The sequence below is a fragment of the Nycticebus coucang genome, chromosome X (assembly GCF_027406575.1).
Source record: "Nycticebus coucang isolate mNycCou1 chromosome X, mNycCou1.pri, whole genome shotgun sequence".
Taxonomy (NCBI): Eukaryota; Metazoa; Chordata; class Mammalia; order Primates; family Lorisidae; genus Nycticebus; species Nycticebus coucang.
The window spans coordinates 18124097-18139805 of record NC_069804.1 but is presented as its reverse complement, the minus strand read 5'-3'; the positions used below and the strand labels follow the sequence as shown (position 1 = coordinate 18139805).

At 42.8% G+C, this 15709-nt stretch overlaps 1 protein-coding gene across 1 annotated transcript in view; it reads left to right on the top strand.

Annotated features, from left to right (window-relative positions):
• MAP3K15 (mitogen-activated protein kinase kinase kinase 15) overlaps positions 1–15709 on the top strand; it is a 157096-nt gene that overhangs the window by 124619 nt on the left and 16768 nt on the right. Inside the window, exons 14-17 of the mRNA XM_053578963.1 lie at positions 730–863; positions 4461–4588; positions 6539–6669; positions 6907–7012. Of these exons, the coding sequence (XP_053434938.1) occupies positions 730–863; positions 4461–4588; positions 6539–6669; positions 6907–7012 (499 nt within the window). The remainder of the gene's footprint in view (positions 1–729; positions 864–4460; positions 4589–6538; positions 6670–6906; positions 7013–15709) is intronic.

The window sequence follows — 15709 nt, the reverse complement described above, 5'->3', positions numbered from 1 at the left end:
TCACACAGGCTGTTCTGTGTATAAGCCGCACTTCTGTAAGTAGACACAGTGGAGCGTGCAAAGCAACAGAAGTAACCGATCTCTGCCTCTTGGCACGGAGTAAGCGTGGCGCAGCGTGCAATTGCATTTGTTTCAATCACGGAGAAGCATCGATTTGAATGCACCTGTGTGCAGCAGCTTTTGATGATAAGATTAGGGGGAGAAAATAGCAATGCTAATTATAAATTGAATTTTTACAGCGTGTATTTACTATTCGATCTATATGCTGGGAAACCCCAGCATATGTCCTTTGTATTAAGACTATCTCAGTTTTATTGACCTTTGATTCTTTTCTGGGCTGTTGAAAGAGATTTGTCTCCTGAAAAAGTGCTAAGGGATCATTCAGGAAGACACCTATCTGGTATTTAACATGTAATTTAGAAGCAGTTCTAAATTACAGTATTAAAGTAGGGAGAAAATTCCAAAAAGGTAAATTAGCGAAGATACAGGCAAGCCATGTGTTTTATTTTTTGGATTTCACTTCTTAAAATTATGCTACGAATACATGAACAACTGAGAATTCTACCCCTTAAAAGTCATTATTTAATGAAAATACACAACGTAAGAACTGTGACTTGCCTGGCACTCCAATAATGTTATTTATAAATGTTTTAAAAATTGCTAGCCATCTTTTAGAGGGCTTCTCCACTGCAGGTTGTGTTATTTTGTCCTGTGCTTTTCCTCCTTTAGTATGAGTATGACCATGATGCAAATGGCGAGAGAGTTGTCCTGGGGAAAGGCACATATGGGATTGTGTACGCCGGCCGAGATCTGAGCAACCAAGTACGAATAGCCATCAAAGAAATCCCAGAGAGAGATAGCAGGCAAGTCCACAGGCCTTCCACATCCTTTGGTTGCCCTCTCCACATTGCAGATCCCTTGCTCACCAGCGATAGTGTGGAGGAGGATTGAAGGATAAAAATGATCACAGTACTTGTAATCCCCTCGTAAGAAGGGTGCTCTGCTTTTGTTCTCAGATTTAGAAAGTGGAACAACTAACTGTACTTAGAGGCATATGGATTACAGAGAGTCATTTTTTAAAAGAAAACTATAGTTGTATTTCTACCTAACACCTAAATCTCGAGTTTTACATTTTTACATAATTATTTACAAATACTGAAATATAGTAGAACCTCTGTAAGTTGAACACCCAAGGGACTGTAACAAACTGGTCAACATACAGAGGTGGCCAGCATAAGGAACTAGGCCTACTGTACTGATACGTACATGTGGTCCATGTCTGGTCTATGAAAATTAGGTTAGTAAGGAGGTGGTCAACGATGGAGGCTCTACTGTATGTAACACAGTCTTCTAAATTCACGCTTGTAGGCCAGGCAATATTGGCTCACACCTATAATCCCACCAGCTTTGGGAGGCTGAGGCAGGAGGATTGCTTGAGGCCAGGAGTTCAAGACCAGCCTGGACAAATGTAGTAAGACCCTGTCTTTACACAAAAAAAATTTTTTAGAAAGAAAATTAAAATAAGTTCACAATGTAGCAGTTGAAAATAGCTAAGTATGACCCACTGCACCAAACCTATACCCTTGACCTTAAGCCTAATTTGATTTTAAGGGAAAAATTATCCAATCATTGTCAAGCCAAAATAGAAAATTCAGAGTGGTGGGTGACGCCTGTGGCTCAAAGGAGTAGGGTGCCGGCCCCATATACTGGAGATGGCCAGTTCAGAACCGGACCTGGCCAAAAACTGCAAAAAAAAAAAAAAAAAAAGGAAAGAAAAGAAAAGAAAAGAAAAAGAAAATTCAGAGTGGTTTGAGATTTCCCAGGTAAAGCTTTGGAGCTCATGTTTCTCATAAAGTTCTGGAACTTCTGAGCATTTTTCATTCAATCTCAAAAACTGGATGATTTTTTCACTCTTTATTTTCAGGCTCTTTTTTTTTTTTTTTTTTTTTTGCAGTTTTTGGCTGGGGGGCCAGGTTTGAACCTACCACCTCTGGTATATGTGGCCAGCACCCTACTCACTGAGCCACAGGTGCCACCCTATTTTCAGGCTCTTAATAGTCGTGAGTCACAGAAGCAATTAAGTTGCCAGAGAAATTCTCTAATATTATTCTGCTCATTTTAAGTTCTTTGAATGGATATTTTATTCATTGTGCGTAGAGGACAAATCCTTCTTCAATGTCTTAATCTGGGTCAATTAATGAATGAAAGAATGGACTTTTTATTTATTTTTTTTATTTTTATATTTTTATTAAGTCTTTTGTACATAAATCATAAATACATTTATGCCCCCCCCCAAAAAAAAGAAAATAGCTATGATTTGGAGGTACCATTGCGAACAATTAAATGCAAGGCTGTGCATGGTGGCTCACGCCTATAATCCCAGCACTCTGGGAGGCTGAGGCAGAAAGATCACTTGAGCCCAAGAGTTTGGAAGCAGTCTGGGCAACATAGTGATACTCCCATCTCTATGAAAAATAAGAAAAATTATCCAGGCCTTGTGGTGCATGCCTGTAGTCCCAGCTACTTGGAAGGCTGAGGCAGGAGGATAACTTGAGCCTAGGAGTTTAAGGTGACAGTGAGCTATGATGATGCCACAGCACTCCAGCCTGGGTAACAGAGTGAAATCTTGTCTCAAAAAAAAAAAAAAAAAAAAAAAAGAAGAAAATTAAATGCTATAAGAAAATAATGTTTTTTGAAATACAGATTTTTTTTAAACTCTGCCCTTCAACTTCACCCAAAGCTTTTGGGATATTTTTCTACCATTGGTACTGCTAATTTATTTTTTCAACATTTTTGAGTTTTATCAAATGTTCACTTCTTTTAAAATTTATATCTGACCCAAATTCTAAACAAGAGCATTGCAGTATTGACTGGCAAGCATTTCTATAAATAAGCTTCATATACAGTAATGGCCACAGCGTGGGAAATATCATCCTGTGGTCCACAGGCATGTCCGTCCCCACTTGCAGTGTCACCTTCAGCACTGGGCACTGGTGGATACATGCAGATGTCTCCCTATCTGGGTGATCACGGATATATTAGGGCTGGGTTACAAATGATTCCCACCAGCTATAAGACCCTTCATTTATTCATTCATTGGTTGACTTTTTTCAGTGAGTTAGCATGTTGTGTGAATTGTAAGACAAGGCCTGAAATTTCTTCACTTAACAATAACAAAACCAAGGCTGAGGAAGATTAAATGACTTTCCCAAGGATGTGTAGAAACAAGATGAGGATCTGGGTCTCTTGAGCTCCCCGTCCAGTATCCTGTGTATTATTCTCATGATGGACAAAGTGTTTCAGTTATATATATTTGGAGAATCACTGGGATATAACTTCTTAATTTTTAGCAATAGAACTGCTCCAGCATTTCATTACCAACAGTAGTTCCTGGAATTTTAGAACTAGAAGGGGCTTTTAGAGACTGTTTTGTCCAACTCCCTAAATTTATAGGCTAAACTTATGATTAATTGGGTATCTTATCCATGCCAAATTCTGGGCAGCACTGGGGACTGAAAAGTGATCAGGATACTGTCCTTATCCCAGGGTGCTACTAGTTTGGTGGGAAATGTAGACACTTCAGCTGTGCATCAGAGTGACAAGTACCATAGCAGAGGGCCACACAGAGTGTTTTTAGAATAAAAATGAGAAATCAATTCCTTTTCCTGGATGATTTTTGGCAAATTTCAGAAAATAGTTCATCTTTGAACTGGTCTTTGAGGGATGAATAGAAGTTCATTTAGTGGAAAAGAAGGCCTGTGCTGAAGATCGGAGCTGTTAAAATACAAAATATATTCAGAGAACAACAGATTGTCTGACATGATAGGATGTAGGATGTGGGGCAATGAAGGGGCTTTGAAATGAGGCAAAAATTTTTAAAAGGTGTAGTCTGATCTGATCGAAGGTCCTTGTATGCCTGTCAAACAGTATGGTCTTTATGTGGAATTTGTGTGAGGAAGGTATGTGCTGAAATGTGTTTTAAGTAGTTAGTATAGCAGCCAGGGGTGGGAAGTGGTCTAAAAAGCCAAAGGCTGCAGCTGGGTGGCCCATGAGATGGCTGCCGTTACAGTCTGGAGTGCATCTATAAGACTAGAGGGCAGCTGAGAACAGAACCTTCTAGAACACTTTTCATGGGGAGTAGAGCAAGAAGTGATATTGAGAGTGGTAAAGAATGGTTGGTGGGTCTGGGTCCTAATAATAACAACCATAGTAGTCATTAATTGAGTACTTACCACACACTAGCCACTCTACTGGGCACCTAAAGAAATTGACACACTTTGGCCCCCAGCAGCCCTGCATGGCTGGCAGTATTATCCATTGTTTTATAGATGGGAAGTTGAGTAGTCTCATGGAAGTCAAGAAGAGTTAAGTTTCCAGAAAGAAGGGACTGGCCAACAGTGGGACAGGTACTAGAGCCCGTGGGATTTAGCAGGTGATGCTGGCTTTTTTGTTCCCAATAGATACTCGCAGCCTCTGCATGAGGAGATAGCCCTGCACAAGTACCTCAAGCACCGCAATATCGTTCAGTACCTGGGCTCGGTTTCGGAGAATGGCTACATTAAGATATTTATGGAGCAGGTGCCTGGAGGTGAGTAGTTGCTGCCTTCTAATCTCATTACTGAAAATCACTAATGAACCTATAACATGGCCATCATTAGTTGTCCTTCCATTTAAAAAATGACAGAGAAGCCAGGTCTATAGGTTACTCTGGAGGGTGAGGCAGAAGGATTGCTTGAGTCCAGGAGTTTGAGGTGCCTGTGGATTGCCACTGTACCCTAACATTGTGCCCATTAAGTGGGAGCACACCCATCCCCCCTCTTCCTTGCTCCCTCATTCCCTTGTTTCCTTGTTCCCTCATTCCCCTGCCCCCCACCTTGAATCGATTTGAGGTTTTCTCTTATGTGGTTGTGAATTAGATCATCTACTGGCTTCATATCAGAATTGAGTACATTAGATTCTTGCTTCTCCATTCTTACGCTACTTTACTAAGAAGAATGTGTTCTACCTCCATCCAGGTTAATACAAAAGATATATAGTCTCCATCTTTTTTAGTGGCTGAATAGTATTCCATGGTGTACATATACCACAGCCTGTTAATCCATTCCTGGGTTGGTGGGCATTTAGGCTGTTTCCACATTTTGGTGATTATAAATTAAGCTGCAATAAACAGTCTAGTGCAAATGTCCTTGTGATAAAATGATTTTTTTTCTTCTGGGTAAATGCCCAGTAATGAATGGGATTGCAGGATCAAATGGGAGGTCTTATTTGAGTTCCTTGAGGTTTCTCCATACTTCCTTCCAAAAATGTTGTATGAGTTCGTAGTCCCAGCAACCCCGGAATACTGAGAGCCAGGCAATGGGATAGATTTTGCCCTCAAAGTGTGAAGTGCTGTTACTTCTTCCCTCTAGTTGCTCATGGTCTAGCAAAAAATGTTTCTTGTCCACATTAGTTGATATTCCAGGTATTAAGTTTAAGGGTAACAATGGAATTAGAAACAAATGTATTCATTCTCTTACAGATAGGGAAACTGAGGTATAACCAGGTCCCATAGCGCTGTGTGAATGGGAAGCTGAGAGCTGCTGATGCCTGAAGGCCTGTTCTTGCCAGCAGGAAAACCACCTGCAGCTCTCATGTCTACCTCCGAGACGTGGTCAGAGCGGCCTGAGGGGAGGTTTTCCTTCAGCCCAAATATCCAGTGTTCAATAGCATAATTGGCAAAGAGATTGTTAAATCAAGAAGATCCTGCCCCTGTGACCTTGCATTGGGCCTTCTCACATTGACGACAGAGGGGCCCGACTTCATCTAGTCCTATTCCCTGTCATCCTAAAGGGCCCCCCACTCTGGACCTGTCCCCATCCAATTATGGGGCAAAGCATAGAAGGTGGCTTTGACCCAAGCAGAATGGCAGAGATGGTTGTGCAGAAACAAGTATCATGGGACCTGAGTTAGTCCCGACATTGACTCACTACCCCCAAGTTTAGAAAGCGTTTTTACTGTCCTCCTGAATTTCTCCAGCTGAACAAAGCTAAATCCAAAGTTGGCCCCACTGAATTTCAGCGATCACAGCGGTTCCTGTTCACCTTATACCTGTGGTCAGGCTAATGTGCTGGTTCTCTTTCAGTCTGTTCTCTGGCTGTGGCTATAAGAGAAGAAGGAAATGTATTGCATTTAGTCCAGATACGGCAGTGTTGGTGTCATTTCCCTGAACTCTTTTTTTTTTTTTTTTTTTTTGAGACAGAGTCTCACTTTGTCACCCTCAGTAGAGTGCTGTGGCATCACAGCTCACAGCAACCTCCAGCTCTTGGGCTTAGGCGGTTCTCTTGCCTCAGCCTCCCGAGTAGGTGGGACTACAGGTGCCCGCCACAATGCCCGGCTATTTTTTTGTTGCAGTTTGGCTAGAGCTGCGTTTGAACCCGCCACCCTTGGTATATGGGGCTGGCACCCTACTCAGTGAGCCACAGGTGCTGCCCTATTTCCCTGAACTCTTATGATTGAATCTTTTCCATCCTGATGAGTTGTTTGCTGTGTCTGTGTCCAGGAAGCCTGTCTGCTCTTTTGCGATCCAAATGGGGGCCGATGAAGGAGCCCACAATCAAGTTTTACACCAAACAGATCCTGGAAGGCCTTAAGTATCTCCACGAAAACCAGATAGTGCACAGAGATATAAAGGTACTTACTTTTCGAAGCCGATGAGGTTTCATTTTGCTCACATCAGGTCATGAGAGCCGTTTGTAGTATCTGCTGAATGACTGGCTCATAGCAGGATACAATTTAGCATGACAGCCCCCAAAGTGCAAAGTCAAGTCTTCTTATAGGCTTGTGACAATTTCTCAAGGTCCATTATCTGTTTCACAGTACTTTGTTTAAATTTGTCTTTAAATACTTGATGTCATTCTTTTTCTAAAGGGCGATAATGTGCTGGTAAACACCTACAGTGGAGTGGTGAAAATCTCTGATTTTGGAACCTCTAAACGTCTTGCGGGAGTGAATCCGTGCACAGAGACTTTTGCAGGTAAGCAGAGATACAGTTGAGTTACTGAGGAGCTTCTCAGAGTGGGCAATTGATATTTGAAGTGGACAATGTATTGTCCCCAACTTCAAATTGTTTTCACTTCGGTGATGCAAGTGGCCAGCTTCTTGTGACAACAAGATTGCTTTCTTGTTTGTCTTTCAAAAGTTGGAGAGGTGTCGTGCTCTGCTGAGCTTTACTCAGGGTTTCTTGACTGATCAGCCAAATGGCAGCACCTCTTTAAAGTTAATAGCACATTATTCAAAATCCTGGATAATTCTGTATAATAGTATGCCTCAGACATTTTACTGGTCTGTCATAAAAATAGCCTGTTAAACCTGTTACCTTAGTGAATTCTGGTACCTTGTGTTTTGATACGATTATGTTTCTGAGAGAGGCTAATTCTTCCTGGGGAACGTGCTGTTCTAAGTGATTTTGAGGAGTTGGGTTTTCCATTCCATGTGTCAGTGATCAAATCATTTAAGTGCTGAGAGAGACTGGATTCCAAGAGTGGTATAAAATTACCAGCAAATTTTACATTTACATGACTAATAAGGAAAATGATGCTCAAAAGCTACCTATGGCATTTTGAAATTCCTGCTTTAGAACAACTATAGCAGGCAGTTTGATACTTAGAAAGAAGTATTGATTTTGAATAAGTAAAGGTTTATGGTTCCCCAAGGAGTAACATGAGATTACAAAGGTCTTGCTTGATAGAATTATTAAACAGCCCTGAGATAAGCTCTAAAAGACACATGACTATTCTCTATTCCTATAGTCACCAAGGTCGTAGTGTGGACACATTGGGCCTTATTTTTGGTGACTAATGTCCCAGTGTTGAAAGACTTTTTGTCAACAAGAGAGTTGTATGTCGGCTGCTGGACACCCACAGTGCAGACACATTTCCCCATCTATAAGGGAATTTTAATGCATCAAAAATGACTTGTCACTTATAACGCAAGGGGAGGTACATTTGTCTTGAAATGGTAAAATATTATACCAGGGACTCCATTAGAATTTCCCAAAGAAAGGGTGTGTTGAATTTTCATTCATTGTTTCTCATAGAAATATCTACCTCCATGTATGAGTATGTGCATATGAATATGCATGTGTGGCTGGCAATTTATTTTCTTTTAGCATTTTACTACCTTAATTGAAAATTACTTATATCCTTCTCTTTGGAAGCCACCAATTAGCCTGGCAATATGTAGCAAGAGGGGCTCTGATATGACAAGGAGTTATTTCAAGACATAAAACCCCCAACAATTTATCTCATAATTAGCATCCCTGAGGAAAAAAATTTCACAAAGAAAACACATGTATAATTCATTATTGCATATCACATTTCCCGAGTAATTGACTTGAGGAGGCATGAATTTTGCATTGCAAAATAATGCAGGGGTTTTGGGGGATAATAAAAAAGGGGGGCTCTCATTATGGCTAGGGAATTCCCCTGCATATAATTACTCTTTGCCAAACAGAGCAGTTCTATAAAAAAAAAACCTCAGCCAGTTGGTGCAGAACTGATGAGATGGGGCTTTTCCCCCAAGGATGCTGGGAGGTGGCTGAGCCTGACGGGAAAGGTAAAGGTTTCGGGCAACTTCTTGGCCTGGAGCCCTCCCCTCCTGTATTCCTCTGAAGGGTTTTTTTCCTTAGGGAAAAACTAGCTAGCACAGGAGGAAGACTCCTTATTGTTGGTTTTTTTGGGCTTTTTTGTTTTTTGATCCAGAGTCTCACTATGTCGCCCTCGGTAGAGTGTGTAGTGTCACAGCTCACAGCAACCTCCAACGCTTGGGCTTAAATGATTCTCCAGCCTCAGCCTCCCAAGTAGCTGGGACTACAGGCGCCCGCCAAATGACTGGCTATTTTTTGTTGCAGTTGTCATTGTTGTTTAGCTGCCTCTGGCTGGATTTGAACCTGCCAGCCTTGGTGTATGTAGCTGGCGCCCTAACCACTGTGCTATAGGTGCCAAGCCAAAAAAAAAATTTTTTTTTTTTTTTTGAGAGAGCCTCACTTTGTCACCTTTGGTAGAGTGTCCTGGTATCACAGCTCACAGCAACCCCAAACTCTTGGGCTCAAGTGATTCTCCTGCCTCAGCCTCCCAAGTAGCTGGGACTACAGGCGCCTGCCACAACACCTGGCTATTTTTTTCTTGCAGTTGTCATTGTTCTTTAGCTGTTCCAGGCCAGGTTCGAACCCTCCAGCCCAGGTGTATATGGCCGGTGCCGTAACCACTGTGCTATAGGTGCCGAGCCCTTATTGTTTTGTTTTGTAGAGACAGAGTCTTACTTTCTTGCCCTCGGTAGAGTGCTTTGCTGTCACAGCTCACAGCAACCTCCAGCTCTTGGGCTTAGACTATTCTCTTGCCTCAGCCTCCCGAGTAGCTGGGACTACAGGCGCCCGCCACAACGCCCAGCTATTTTTTGTTGCAGTTTGGCGGGGGCCGGGTTTGAACTTGCCACCCTCAGTATATGGGACCGGCGCCCTACCCATTGAGCCACAGGCACCATCCCCCTCATTGTTGTTTTTTTAAACAGCTTTATTGAAGTGTAACTGACATATCATAAAAGCTCCCATTTGAAGTGCATAATTCAGTGGTTTCTAGTAAATTTGCTGAGTTGTTCAGCCATTGCCACAATCCAGTATTTGAGCACATCTGTCACTCCAAGAAGATCCCTGGGCTCCTTTGCATTCAGTCCCTGCCTACTGCCCCAGCTCCCCACCGCTCCACGTTCTGTTGTGTAGATTCGCCTGTTCTGCATGTTCATCCACTTGGAGAGAAAATTATCCATGGGTTTTCACATCTAGTGGCTTTCCCTCTGCCTGATGGTTTTCAAGGTTTATCCATGCTATGGCATCTGTGGGTCTTTTCTTTTCTTTTCTTTTTTTTTTTTTTTTTGAAACAGAGTCTCACTGTGTCCCCCTGGGCAGAGTTCTGTGTCATCACAGCTCACAGCAACCTCAATTTCTTGGGCTCAGGCGATCCTCCTGCCTCAGCCTCCCAAGTAGCTGGGACTACAGGTACCCACCACCATGCCCAGCTGGTTTTCCTATTTTTAGTAGAAACCAAAAAATGGTCTTTACTAAAGGTCTCTATTAGAGGTCTTTAGTAGAGACCATTTATGACCCTGGGGTATCAGGAAGCAGCCTACGCCTCTAGGGTTTGAGGGGCAAATAGGAGGGTAGGATTAAAACTTTGAGGAAGGAGTATCACTGGGCTTTAACAACTACCTCCAAAGGGTACTTAATTGGAGGTCTTGCCCATGCTCAGGCTGGTCTCAAACGCCTGACATCAAGCAATCCACCAACCTGGCCATGTATGGGTATTTCATTCCTCTTATGGCTGAGTTGTATTCCATTGAATGTATAGGCTACAGTTTGTTTATCCATCTACCAGTTAAGGGGCATTTGGATCGTTTCTACCTTTTGGCTATTGTGAGTAATGCTGCCAGGAACACTTGCCTATGAGCCTTGGTGTGAATGTAAGTTTTCTTATTTATTTATTTATTCATTTATTTGGGGGGGGGCACCATACACTGGTTTTATAGACCATTTGACATATTTTCATCACACTGGTTAACATAGCCTTCCTGGCATTTTCTTAGTTATTGTGTTAAAACATTTATATTCTACATTTACTGAGTTTCACATGCACCCTTGTAAGATGCACCATAGGTGTAATCCCACTGATCACCCATCCTCCCCCCTTCCTCCCCTCCCTCTTCCCTTCCCCCTATTCTTAGGTTATAACTGGGTTATAGCTTTCATATGAAAGCCATAAATTAGTTTCAAGGTAGGGCTGAGTACATTGGATACTTTTTCTTCCATTCTTGAGATACTTTACTAAGAAGAATATGTTCCAGCTCCATCCATGTAAACATGAAAGAGGTAAAGTCTCTATCTTTCTTTACGGCTGCATAATATTCCATGGTGTACATATACCACAATTTATTAATCCATTTGTGGATCGATGGGCACTTGGGCTTTTTCCATGACTTAGCAATTATGAATTGGGCTGCAATGAACATTCTGGTACAAATATCTTTGTTATAATGTGATTTTTGGTCTTCTGGGTATATACCTAGTAGAGGAATTATAGGATTGAATGGCAGATCTATTTTTAGATCTCTAAGTGTTCTCCAAACATCTTTCCAGAAGGAACATATTAGTGTGCATTCCCACCAGCAGTGTAGAAGTGTTCCCTTTTCTCCACATCCACGCCAACATCTCTGGTCTTGGGATTTTGTGATATAGGCTAATCTTGCTGGAGTTAGATGATATCTCCAAGTAGTTTTGATTTGCATTTCTCTGATGATTAAGGATGATGAGCATTTTTTCATATGTCTGTAGGCCGTGCACCTGTCTTCTTCAGAGAAGTTTCTCTTCAAATCCCTTGCCCAGCCTGCGATGGGATCACTTGTTCTTTTCTTGCTTATACATTTGAGTTCTCTGTGGATTCTGGTTATTAAACCTTTGTCGGAGACATAACCTGCAAATATCTTCTCCCATTCTGAGGGCTATTTGTTTGCTTTACTTACTGTGTTCTTGGCTGTGCAGAAGGTTTTTAGTTTGATCAGGTCCCAGTAGTGTATTTTTGAAGCTGCTTCAATTGCCCTGGGGGGTCCTCCTCATAAAATATTCGCCCAGACTGATTTCTTCAAGAGTTTTCCCTGCACTCTCTTCTAGTATTTTTGTAGTTTCATGTCTTAAGTTTAAATCTTAAGCCTTGGTGTGAATATAAGTTTTCATCCCTCTTGGGTAGATACGTAGGAGAAGAACTCGAGACAGGAGCTCTGTTCTAATCTGTGGCTGTAAACATCCTTGGTTCAAATCCTGGCTCAACCACGTGCTCAGCTATATGGCCTGGAGCATGTTACTTAACCTCTACATGCCTCCGTGTCTTTGTTAATAAAATGGAAATGCTCCTAGTACTCACCTCATGGGGGTTTTATGAGGGTGGAATAGGTTAATATTGATGAAGTACTTTGACCAGTACCTACCACAAAGCAAGTATAATCAAAGTGTGTGTTATTAAATAAATAAAATAAATGCTAAGTTGCACTTAGAAGTCACAGGTTATCAGAGCTGGGAGGTGTATTGGAGAGGCTTGAGTTGACCTATGTAACTGATGTATTAATCCCGTTGGACTCAAGGGTGTCATCATAAAAGCCATTGTGTTTTTCTCTCCCAGGGCAGGATTCCTTTCCTGTGACTTTTCCAGCCACCCTTAAATAGCAAAGAGAAGATCATAATGGCACTTTCAGGAGCAAACACAGACTGAATTCAGTAATTAAAGGGGTTCAGCCTCACATGCTAATGAACACCCTGGTCCTGCTTCTAAGACTGGACTGTTCCCCTCTCCCTGCAGGCAGCACCTGTGGCCAGGATCTGGGTGTTGGGTTTTTCTCTCTCCTCCCCAGCTACAGGAAGGAGAGGACAGAGACATGGAAAGTTGTCAGTTGGCTAGCGCTATTGTAAGCTGGATTTGTGTGCCCTGGGCCCGGCTGATGTTTACTGTCAGTTTTCCATGCCGACTCCCTCCGAACATAACTCCCATGGCCTGGACAGGGGCCTGTTCTTTGGATAACTGCCCTCCTCCGGTCACTTACCCCTCACATTTTATCCACCTCTCCATCTCTTCCTACTGAGGGACTCAGGCCCAAAAAGATTGCCTTTGAGTGGATTCCTTTTTAAAAAGGCCCTAAATCAATTTCTCTACAGTAGGTCCCACATCTGGTGTTTGGGGTTCATGCATCTTCAACTCACTATTGAGAAAGTACAGCAGTGTCCACAGACTTTATGGTCCCCCGTCTACTGCTATAAGCAGCTCGTGTTCCTTCGGGATCCAGCCCTCTTTGCAACTTGCCTACAGGGAACATGAACATACGGAGCTCTGAGCCAGCCCCATGAAGACCCTTTCAAAGGCTTTGCGTTAAGATGAGGCAGTGCTCCCTCGCACAAGGCCCACCCCTTGAGCAGGATAACTAGTGTAGCCCCCAGGGCCATGAAAAGCTGCATCTTACTTCTATTTTCTGTACTTCATTAGTATTTTGACATGTGGGCTCTAACAATATCTCAAAGGGCTTATGGAAGATGCTAGCACGTGTGGTTCTCCTTTCAAATGCAGTGTGATCCTGAGTTGATACTGAGTTGCTTGAGTCACCATGGGTCCACACCCTTTTGGGGACAGTGCTGCCTCTACTCCTCTAACCTGAGACAGGGTAGACAGCCCAGCACAGCAGGCTGTAAAGAAGCTGCCTCAGCAACCCCCACGCCCCAGGCTCTACTCTCTCAACTCTTTCATCCCCTTGATCTGGATGGGATAGGCCTCAGTCAGAAAGCATTGTCCTGCACCATATGTTTTCTTTGCTGGCAATCTGAAAATCCTGCTTGGACAGTTGTCCAGGATCCCTCAATGGATTTCATGCCCCAAGGAGGTGGGGCTGGGTACCTGTGGGTCTTCTGGTCTCCCTGTTCTGAACTTTGCTCTACTGGACTAGTGTAAGTGCTTAAGAGCTGTGGCTGGCTGGCAATCTAGTGGCCAGGGTAGTAGGGCATACCTTGGAGGAAATGTAGTTTAGGGAGAAATATGAGGTTCCTAAAAGAGCCAAATGTAAGGGATGCCAATTTTCCAGGATTTCTGCACTATTCAGATGCCTTGCAATGTCATCTTCACTGGTTTTCTTAACAGAATCCAGCCTTTGGTATAGCTAATATGCACCTTCAGCATGCATACTGCCTTGGAAGTTCCTTGATTCTTTTTAATATTTGTGTGCTTCCATCTCTCTGCCTTGGCTGTTTGCTGTGAGTGGATGTTGCCCTGTGAATATAAAAGTGAATAAAATGGACTGCCTTGCTTTTCATTATTGGTCACCTTTCAGTTGTATGGAAAGAAGAAACTATATTATGGCTTTGGAAATCCTCACATCAGCTACTCTTATTCAGGCAGCTTTTTCTTCAACAGTACTTCTTGATTTATTACGTAGATCAGCAATGTCATGGTGTGTCATTTTGTACTTGGAGGTGAAAGACCTGGTTTCTAGCTTCAGCAAATCTTTCAGCTTCTCTGAACCTCTCTCTGGGGGAAGCCAGGTCTTGAACTACCCTGTAGAGAGAGGATCCCATGTGGTGAAAAACTGAAGCCTCCTACTAACCCCAACCTGAGCTAGTGAGCTTGGAAACCGATCCTCTGGCTCCAGTCGGGCCTTCAGATGCCTTTTGCCCAGCTGACATCCTGACTGTAACTTCACAGGAGACCCAGAATCAGATCTGCCCAGCTAGATGTTCTTGGATTCTGACCCTTAGAAACTATGTGAGGTCATAACTGTTATTTTAAGCTTCTAGTATCATTTATTACACAGCAAAAACAAACTAATGTGTATGTTGTTGCTAAGTCCTTTTAAAAAGAGTGGTGTTCACCATGGCTCTATATAAAGAAAAATCTCTGAATTTAGCATTAAGTAGACTAAATAGGTTCCAATCATGAAACAATTGTACAAAGGTGGATAGTTATTTGACCAGGGTCAGTTAGCCATAGCTGTTCGGTTTAGTACTGTTTTCTACTATTGTGTAAATCTGTAAGCTTATTTTCTTGCTCTTTTAAGAATTAAATGGAGTGATTATTATTAGTCAGGTTTCACGCAGGAAAACAGAAATCTCTCCAATTATTTTCATAGAGAAAATTTAATAGAATGAAACTGTTTTCTGGATACTGAAAACCGAAAAGGCAGAAAGGAGGCCCTGGGGTAGCAGGAAGCAGCCTACGTCCCTAGGGTTTGAGGGGCAAATGGGATGGTGGGATTAAAACTGTGAGGAAGAGGTGTCACTGGGCTTGAACAAGTACCTCTGAAGGGTAAGATGAGGCTGGCTCAGGGAGTATGGGGTGACAAGATGGAGACTGGACACAAGTGAGGGTGCAGAGTGAAGCTCGGTCATGGGAACAGCAGCCACACAGGGAGAACGAGCCCCGCCCCGTCCCCCCCCACCCTGCCCCGTCCTTCCAGGATCACTCTGCGGTGCTGCCTAGTTGCAGAGCCTACCAGGGAGCTTCAGGCAAAGCAGAAATGTGGTTTGCTGAGTCCCAGACTCCCCATCAAGAGCAGAGCGGAGGTGATAGCTTCATAAACAGCACAATGTCACATCTTTCCTTAATTAACGAATTATGGATTAATTAAAAGGCACATCCCTGCCAGGACCTCTCTCTGTGTGTTGTTTGTGGTGGCAGGAGCCTGCGGAAGCAGATATTTTGTCACTGGGAGTTCCCTTTCTGGGTCACTGGGATTTCCTAATAGCACCTTAAGTATGAGAAGCCTCCATCTTGCCCAACTCTGCAACCCACTGAACACTTCCTCCCAGAGAACACAGCCATCATTAGTACTCGCTGATACAACCCGATTCATATTTAAGTTTGTAGTTAACTTAAAGCCAATCGGAATTAAATAAAATTAAAAATTAAAATAATTTAAAATTTATATCGTTAGTCTCACAGGCCACATTTGAAGGGCCAGTGGCTACCATATTGGACCACACAGACTTAGAACGCTGCCATCGTTGCAGAACATTCTAGGTCACAGCTGTCCTAGAGTCTTTAAAATGCTCATAGGAAGGAATAAATGCTAAGACAACATGGATCTTCCAGAGAAGCTTGTAGGGGTAGCTTCCCCAGACTTTCATTTAGCCAGTGGGCTCTTTGTTTTCATT